At 35.7% G+C, this 9,135-nt stretch overlaps 2 protein-coding genes across 2 annotated transcripts; one reads left to right on the top strand and one right to left on the bottom strand.

The window, feature by feature from the left end:
• Positions 1-3,883: 3,883 nt before the first annotated feature.
• On the top strand, positions 3,884-8,719 carry LOC104247141 (pentatricopeptide repeat-containing protein At1g31430-like). The gene is made up of 2 exons (XM_070160704.1): positions 3,884-6,470; positions 8,274-8,719. The coding sequence occupies exon 1, from the start codon at positions 3,984-3,986 to the stop codon at positions 5,907-5,909; it is 1,926 nt and encodes a 641-aa protein (XP_070016805.1). The 5' UTR covers positions 3,884-3,983; the 3' UTR covers positions 5,910-6,470; positions 8,274-8,719.
• Positions 6,664-8,442, bottom strand: LOC104247146 (uncharacterized). Its single transcript, XM_009803105.2, has 3 exons — positions 7,978-8,442; positions 7,745-7,898; positions 6,664-7,245 (listed from the first exon to the last, which is right to left on the bottom strand). The coding sequence occupies exons 1-3, from the start codon at positions 8,440-8,442 to the stop codon at positions 7,241-7,243; spliced, it is 624 nt and encodes a 207-aa protein (XP_009801407.1). The 3' UTR covers positions 6,664-7,240.
• Positions 8,720-9,135: the final 416 nt, after the last annotated feature.

Genomic DNA, 9,135 nt, shown 5'->3' with positions numbered 1-9,135 from the left:
GTGCATATGTAATTATATTACTACTATGACAATTCTTCAATTTCTCTTTTTAGCTTAACTATGTTTTTGATGCCTCTAAATTCTATAGTTTTGGTTATGTTCTAGCCAACTTGTGGATCTTGGTTTGAACCTCTGATGTGGAGTTTTTTTTTTTAAATCACAATACATTCCATGAAAATTGAGAAGACCAAGAAATCAGTATATTATACATGGCAATTAGCGATCTTACATCTGAAGAAAACATGGAATTAAGTTAGGAAGCAGATTTAGAAGAAGAAATCAGCAGATATATTTCAAACAAATGAAAACTAGAGCCTCAAAAAATTATTTAGTACTTGTTGATGTAAGAATTGGAAATTGACGTACGTCAATTGGATAAAGGAGTAAGAAGATGGAGGCTAAATAAGATGGAGGGTATTTTTGTAAACAAATAGCTTCTTCTTAGAAATTATGCAATGCATGTCATTTTTAATATAACATACCAAAACAATACCAGCATAACTAATCCCAGTGTAACTAATCCCAGCATAACTTATCCTAGCATAACTTATCCCAGAACAAGGGGTATTCAAACCAAACGACCCCTTAATGTGTTATTTATACACTTGTAACTTTTAGAAACTGACTTTTGGGAGGTGAGATAAATTTTGTTTTCCTTTTATTTATTTTTTAAAATTTGTATTGACTTGTAATGAAGCTGCCTCCCGTTGTCTGTCATGCCTTTGTGGGTGTGACGATTCTGCGTGAAGGCAAGGAATATTTTTCTAGCAACTAGTGTGATAATTCAGTTATTCTTGTTCTAACTTACTGATGAATTTTGAATGCTTGTATGTCTTCATCAAAGGTTTACGGATTTATCAATGACCAAGAAAAGTGGCTTCAACTATATTGATCTGATCTATTGCAAAATATCCTTAAGCCTCTCCTTTGAATACTGAAATTGCAAGTTGAGAAAGAGTTTACTCAGTACTTAGTAGTGTGCTTCCCTCCCACCACCACCTCCTTAAAATTATCAAAGAAACAATGCGTAGGGTGGTCTGAACTTGGCTTTTATGGACCATGACCACAGAGAAAGAGAAGGGAAACTAATAGCCCGTTTGGCCAAGCTGTAAAAATCAACTTATTTTGAGAAGTGTTTTTTCTCAAAAGTATTTTTGGTGAGAAACAATCTGTGTTTGGCTAATTAATTAAAAAAGCAATTTTGAGAAATCACTTTTAAGTGTGTTTTTTTCAAAAGTATTTTTCAAAAGAGTACTTTTTGGAGAGAAACTGCTTTTTTCTACTTCTCCAAAACTACTTGTGTTTCTCCTCAAAAATATCTGTTTTCCTTTCAAAAGTTTGGCCAAACACCTTAATTTTAGAAAAAAAAAACACTTTTGATCCAAAAAAATACTTTTGCCTCAAAAGAAGCTTGGCCAAATGGACTATAAATTAGTACGATTTTGGTTATATAGAAATATACTTTGACATAATCAACTAAAGTTTTAGCTTTGCCCTAAAAACCGTTCATCAAGTACAAGTGGACGTTCTTATTAGTGTGGAACGAGTTAAGAGAGCAACTGATGACACTAGTATTGAGGGTTACGAGAGGCGTTGTATTTGACTCTAGAATATTCTCATAACCCTCATAATTTTAACACTAAACTAAAACTTAACCAAGCTGTTAGATTTGCATCTTTGTTACTGTTCCCACTTTGACACATTATAACCAGGGCGGCTCAAACATATTTGTGGCCTAAAACCAAAGTTTAATGTGAGGCCTAAATTTTTAAAAGAAAGTTGATAATAATTTCTTTATAATCGATTTCCTCTGATAATTCCTTTTCAATTGAAAATATAGCCAACCCATTTAATCTATCTTTAGATATTGTTAATCTCAGGTACAATTTTATCAATTATAATCTTCAAAACTTCTTTGTTTTGATGCAATTGTTATAGAAAAATTCTACTTTTGTATGAAAAGTACTAAATATTACTATTTTTTTTAAACACCTATAAACCTATTATTTCTAAAAAAAGGGGCCTCCAAAATTTGGGGGCCTAAGGCAAAAGCCTTACTTGGAATAACATTAGAGCCGGCCCTGATCATAACCCAATCAATTAGTTTGCTTATACCTGATTTATTTCACCACCTCCACCATATATATATAATAGTGAACATAGAATGTACGAGAAATTAAAATGATATCACTCCAATATGTCAGGGACATCAAGACTTTTATGCAATCAATGGTTCCTATCATTGATGCTTTTAGTGGCGCGTTAATGCAATCCGATGTTGCTCAAGCAATTTCTAACAGTATTAACATGGTCTAAGTTGCTATGAAAGACCGATCATTGTAAAAAGTAGGAACATTTCCATAAAGCACTATCTTTTAGTAGTAATTAGTCATTCATAGATATCATTTGCTATATTACAAATTATAAATACCTTTTATGTGGTTATAAGATATATTTGATATATTTAAGCTATTGTATTCAAGCAAAAATAGGCGTGAATCAGAAAAGTCTAGCTGATCAGTTGTTGTATTCGAGTGTATTTGACTGTATTCATGGAGTGAAACATGAGATTACAGCTGGACAGATTATTGTATTCGACTGTATTCACGGCATGAAATAGGAGATTACACTGGTTTTAAAACGGAAAGTGAATCAATTAACATAATATACTCCTAATATAACTCAACAAACTCAATTATAACACACAAATTTTGTATTTTCAGTTATAAAAAAGATTCTCAACCGAAAAATACCCCAAAAACATAGCAATCTTCAGAGAAATTATATAATAAATCTGAATACATAAATTATATTAATTAAAAAAACTTATGAATACATTCATGGCATATAGCGAGACAGTGAATACAATGAAATACATAGAATACAGCGGGATACATTGAAATACAATGAGAAAAAAAGACCGTGAATACAATAAAATACATGGAATACAACGAGGTACATTGAATTACAATGAAAAAAAGACAAATGAATACAATGAAATACATGAAAATACATTGAAATATATTAACATAAAATTATCCTACAACATCCATATCTCTAGGCTCACCATCTTTGGAGACACCTTTGTCTCCACTAACAAATCGAAGTTGGCAGAGACAAATATACTTGAGCAACTCCTTCGACCCGCCCTCCTATTTCCCGCGCATCCTTCGCAATCAACACCTAATTTGCGAGTGCAACTATACTCTAACAATTCTCCTACTACAATGGAGGATATCGACGGAGGAGAAATGACAAGCGAACTAGACAGAGAAGAGGAAGAAGCAGCCACCGACTTACTCCGCGATCGATTCCGATTATGCACTATTTCCATTGCTGAAGCCGAGGGTATTATTTTAATCAAAACACATACAGTAATTTCTGAAGTGGGCTTTGCACAAAAACGGTGGAAGGAGGAGGAGATCAAAAATTTTAATGGGATGGGGGAAGAGAATGAGATGTATCAAAGTAGAGAGAGAAAGAAAATAATGTAACCGATTAGCGTATTTAGTGGCTTAGGGCTAGGAGGTAACCAAAATTAAATATTTTGGTATAAACCTTAAAAGGTATCTATAAAATATAATTTTTTTAAATGATATCTGTTTAAAATAAATAAGGTGTTAAACGAGGTAAAAATTCCTAAAAAGTACTGGACCATCCTGTGTTGCTATATCGTTGTGTTAGTGCCCATCTACTCAAGTCTCAACTACAGCAAACTTTTAGATAAATATCAAAATGAAAGTATGATTGACCATTTCCTGATAAGTAATAGGAGCAGTATATTTTTATTTTATGATGAAGCTAGATACAACGGAACAAGACTTTGGTGAGTGCTTGAATATAATTTATACTCCTAGATTAAAAAGCCAAGGTCGTAATCAACTTAATTTGGATTCTTTGATGAGTATCTAGCGTAAAACTCAACCTAGGACAAAAAAGAATAGAAATAGATTGAATTTTTATTTAATTCTTAGATTCCACTCATGCCAAACTTCCCTTTAATGAAGCCATTTTTGCACGCCCATTGTCAAATGCTACTGAGGATTCCGTTCAAACTCAAACCTCCAAAACCCAAAACCCTAATCTCTTTTCTTCTTACATCTCGAACATCACCATCTTATCACACATTCTCTTTATCTCTTTTGCAAACCCATACACACTTCAACCATTTCACCCAAATCCTCTGTCATGCCTTCACTTTAGGCTTCTTCGCTAACCCATACATTTCCAGCCAACTCCTCAGCCACTGTCTTTCAAATCCTGATTTTACCCTTGCTTTTTCTCACACCCTTTTCTCCCAAATCACAAACCCTAATGTCCTCTCTTGTAATTTCCTCCTCCGTGCATACTCCCACAGTTCATTCCCTGAACAAGCCATTAGTCTTTACAATCAAATGATGCGGAAAAGTATGATTCTTGATAATTTCACTTTCCCTTTTGTACTGAAAGCTTGCGGTAGGTTAAATAGTTTTCACAAGGGTGTTGAAGTTCATTGTGTGAGTTTGAAAATGGGGTTTGGATTTGATGTATTTGTGCAAAATGCATTGGTTTATATGTATTTCCAATGTGGGGTTGTTGAGCTTGCACAGAAGGTGTTTGATTTTATGCCCGACTCAGGTCGAGACGTTGTCACTTGGAATAGTATGATTTCTGGGTATTTACAATGTGGATTTTGTCATCAAGCAGTGAAAACGTTTAGAAAAATGTTGCACGAAAGTGGTGTGAGGTTGAATGATGTAAGTATTGTGAGTGCTCTTACTGCGTGTGCAAGAACCGGGTTGCTTGATTTGGGGAAGAAGATTCACGGGTTGATTGTTGTTTATGGGCTTGTGATTGATGTGTTTCTGGGTTCTTCTTTAGTTGACATGTACACAAAATGTGGGCAGTTAGAGGATGCTAGGAAGGTTTTTGATAGATTATTAGATAAAAATGCAGTCTGTTGGACTTCTATGATTGCAGGTTATTTGCAGTCGGATATGTTTAAGGAAGCAATAGAGTTATTTAGGGAGATGCAGATGGCTGGGGTTAAGGCCGAACCTGCCACAATTGCATGTGTTGTTTCTGCATGTGGGCATTCGGGTGCACTAGATTTGGGAAGGTGGGTGCTTAATTATTGTGAAAAGAGTGGTATTGAAATGAACCTTGTAGTGAAGAATTCTTTGATTGATATGTACTCTAAATGTGGATTAGTTGATAAGGCTCTTGAAGTTTTTCATTCGTTAACTAATAAGGATGTTTATTCATGGAGTATGTTGATTTCTGGGTTAGCTATGAATGCAAGATCCGATGAGTCTTTGCAATTATTTTCACTAATGGAAGGATCGAGTGGAGTAAGGCCAAATGGCGTAACATTTCTCGGGATCTTATCTGCCTGTAGTCATGGTGGGTGTGTTGGTGAGGGGTTTTACTACTTTGAGAAGATGACCGGGCAATACAAATTGTCCCCCGGGGTTGAGCACTATGGCTGCCTGGTTGATCTCTTGGGCCGTGCAAATCTTCTGGTTGAGGCTATGGAGTTCATCGGTTCCATGCCCATTCAACCAGATGCTATCATTTGGCGATCCCTGCTTTTCACTTGTAGTAGACACGGAAATGTAGAGTTGGCGGAAGTTGCTGCCAAAAAGATTAGTGAATTGGAGCCAGAGAAATGTGGGGCACACGTACTGCTGTCTAATGCTTATGCCTCTGCATCTAGGTGGAAGGATGTGAGAATGGTAAGGAGGAATATGGGTGCTGAGGGAATCCAGAAGCAACCTGGATGTTCTTTTATTGAAGTAGATGGTTCTGTTCATGAATTTCTTGTTGCTGATAGCGTACACTCTCAGATTGACGTCATATGTGATACACTTCAAGCAATGAATTTAGTTCTTAAATCAAGAGTATTTGAGCTTGATTTTCTGGATTATTAGTGTTAATATAATAATATTCCAGTTATCACGTGATATCGTCCCAACATATAAGCCCATTGGCTAATTTTTTCCGATATAAATGGCTATGATTAGAAGCAATTCATGCTCATATCTGCATTAGGATGAGAAGCTGGTGTCTTGAAGACTCTGTATTGTGTTACATATTTGACAATTCTTCTGGGGAGCATGAGAAGTATATGTGGTTATTACATTTAAGTCAACTGCATGTATCTTACACCATTGCTTAATTATAAATCCCTGCATATGTTGGGCCAAAGTTGGATGTTACCTTCCAGGAATTGTTGAAAATCCCATGCAAAATTTGACAATGCAGAGATGCTTACTGGTCTGGATCCAAGGTGCTCATGTTCTGCTGGAAGTGTGAGATACACCTACCTGAAGCTGCTTAGCCCATATTTTGTTAAAGACCAGCAACTAAAGGAGCTACTAAGTGATGCCATCCAGCAGTCTCTGGAGTTCATCCTTAATTTGAGACGGAGGGAGTACTATATTCAGGGGCGGAGGTTGAAGGCAACTTATGGATTCGGCCGAACCCAGTAGGTTTGTCCTAAACCCTGTATTTGTGGTTTGAAATTCACTAAATATATACAAATTTTAAATTAGCGCTTGAAATCATTGTTGTAGAATTCAGAACCTATAAAGTTCAAATTCTGGATCCACCTTTAGTTTGGCGTTTGTTATTTTGTATGTGCATTATATGTCATGGTTGAGGGCGTGCAAAAGGGGGAAATTGCGGTGTTAACAGAAAGAAAAGCAACAAATAATGGAAGGAAAGAAAGAGCATCGACATTTCTTTCTTTAGCAGAAAAAGAAAGGAAACGCGCATTTTTAAATGGCAATTTGTAACATTATCACAATAATGAATTCCTGACTAAGATGAATTTAAATACTTTTGGTAGATTAGCTGCACTAACTACGATCGAATAAACAAGAAAAGAAGAATGATTAAATAATAACTTTCGAAGCCTAATCGCAGAGGGGGAGGAAAAAGGGGAAAAGAAATCAACTTGTGAAGGAGAGGGGTGAGTTAAAGTATCACAAGCTCGACTCCTTTGGGAACTTTCCCTTGTAGCTGCCTCCAAGCCCGGCTTCTTGACCTTCTCTCAACTTTGGAACTCTTCTTCCTTGAATATGAAGAATGATCGCAAGGTCTAACGATGGCTTTCTCAAGTGCTAACGATTTTTTAAGAAATTCCTTATCAGCTGTACCCCCAAGATAACCTCCATATCTCACCACTTTGAGATGTTGATATGGATTTTGCCTACGTATGTCCAGAATAAATTGATCAAAGATCCTTGTATTAGTCCACTTAACCTGAAAAGGCAAAAAAAAAAAAAATACAATTATACTCTGAAATATAGTGGAGTAACTGGTTCCTTCAAAATCTAAATCAGAAATTGAATGTGTGTATATCAAAGAAAGTTGTGTATTACTGTACTTAATTTGACAATGTATAGATTATGATAATCGTTCGATCCTTCACGGTTTTGCCACATCCTATAATGTACAGTACTACATTCCTCTGAACATCCAACGTTAGTTTCCAATGAGAAGTACAAAAGCAAGTAAGACACTAGATGACATATATCTAACCCTCAAAAGTTCCATACATTGTAATATATGTTAAGAATATAATAACAAAAACAAAAGATGAAAGCAGTTGGTCATTCAGACATGAGGGCAAAATGTAAACACTGTAGGACAGATAAGGCTAAAAAAGGAGAAAGTTGGTTTTTCTTTTGCATGAAAATCATCCAGCCTTTGAGATGGACAAGCCAAAAAGGGTGACATATTAATTAAAAAGAATAAACACCTCTATATACATTGAACTCGAACATTCCCAGGTATGGAGACGCTTGCAAAAGTGGAGTAACATTAAGTAGACTGCTATCGATAGCTTCGTCAATAGTAAGTATAAGCCATTTGAGATTGTTGAATTTTGGAAAAGAAAAATAATAATCAACATCCTGGAAAAAAATAAAGAAGAGTTAAAAAAAGGGCACTCGAACTTTCATTTGTTCTTTATGGGAGGGGAAAATTGCTTACCTCATATTGGCTAGTTTTTACTTCAAGTGGAAGTTTCACCAGTTGAGTGAATTTCGTTGTAATCAAATCAATGAGTCTAGGCAGCGATCCATAGTAAATCTCAATCTCAAGATTAACAATCGAAGAAACATTCTCTATACGCAAGTTTGTTTTCTCAGATCCGTAGAAATAGAAAGAGACAAGATTGACATTACAGATCTCCAGATAATGTATGTCGCATTCATATATTTCCAAATGCTTCAACTTGAGGGAAGGACCGATTTCCAGATGTTTTAATACCTGAGATTTTCTTATAGATAATTGTTCAAGAAGGGGGCAGCTCGAGAGGAAAATATTGACCACTTGATTGTCTACATCAACACTGCCTAAAGTCAGCACTTTGAGATTCTTAAATCCAAAGATTGGCGAGGACGATAAGTACTCCTGGAACTTTTTCAAATCCAAACATATCTGAAATTTGGCCATCCTAGAGGGATAATTCTATCTTAAGGCTTTGGACTTTTGTTGATAATGCAAATTTCAGCAACTTATCAACGTCACGTTGAAAACTACTATGAAAAAGAGAAGAGACAGTGAATCTTCTAAAAGAGAAGACTTGTGCAAACTCAAGACATGATTAAATCTGGCTCAACGCTTCCTTAAAGTTGAGACGTGCGACAAGTGTCCATATGTAGCGCCATCGACTTGAAAGACAACTTGTGAGCACTGCTTCTTTCAGTGTCAACTTACAAAGAATTGATACAAGAATGTCATCTGGCAATTGGCTAAGCCTGTCCTCCATTACTACAGGGGGGCTACAGCGGGAATTTTTTTTGTTGCTGAGACATTAAAAACAAAACCAAAGCTAAAAGGCCAATATTGCCGGATTACATCAGTAACGAAGTAATAATTGCCTGGTTGCATCAATAACAAAGCAAAGAGCAGTTTAAGAGTAGTAAACAATTAGTAAAACTTAGTATACGTATATGTATTGGGAAAAATCAAGTTAATATATCGAATTAATTATGTGATGACATGTCATGACACGTGGATCAGTAAAGGAATGACAGTTGGCGAAGAATAGTTGAAGAGACACGAGCTTTAACAGGCACAGACAAAGATCCAAAAAACCCAGAAGGGATGGGTGCTCAAACCTCTTGATAATTTGAAGAAGCATCG

Source organism: Nicotiana sylvestris, chromosome 10 (assembly GCF_000393655.2).
Source record: "Nicotiana sylvestris chromosome 10, ASM39365v2, whole genome shotgun sequence".
Classification (NCBI taxonomy): Eukaryota; Viridiplantae; Streptophyta; class Magnoliopsida; order Solanales; family Solanaceae; genus Nicotiana; species Nicotiana sylvestris.
The sequence above is the reverse complement of the archived record's forward strand: the minus strand, read 5'-3'. Positions and strand labels throughout refer to the sequence as shown.

What these genes read in the sequence shown, in the direction of transcription:
- LOC104247146 (XM_009803105.2), bottom strand. Translation starts at nt 8,442, where the DNA reads ATGGCCAAATTTCAGATATGTTTGGATTTGAAAAAGTTCCAGGAGTAC. An exon ending in TAAAAACTAGCCAATATGAG is followed by an intron (nt 7,899 to 7,977) that starts GTAAGCAATTTT and finishes ATTTTTTTCCAG; the next exon opens with GATGTTGATTATTATTTTTC.
- LOC104247141 (XM_070160704.1), top strand. Translation starts at nt 3,984, where the DNA reads ATGCCAAACTTCCCTTTAATGAAGCCATTTTTGCACGCCCATTGTCAA.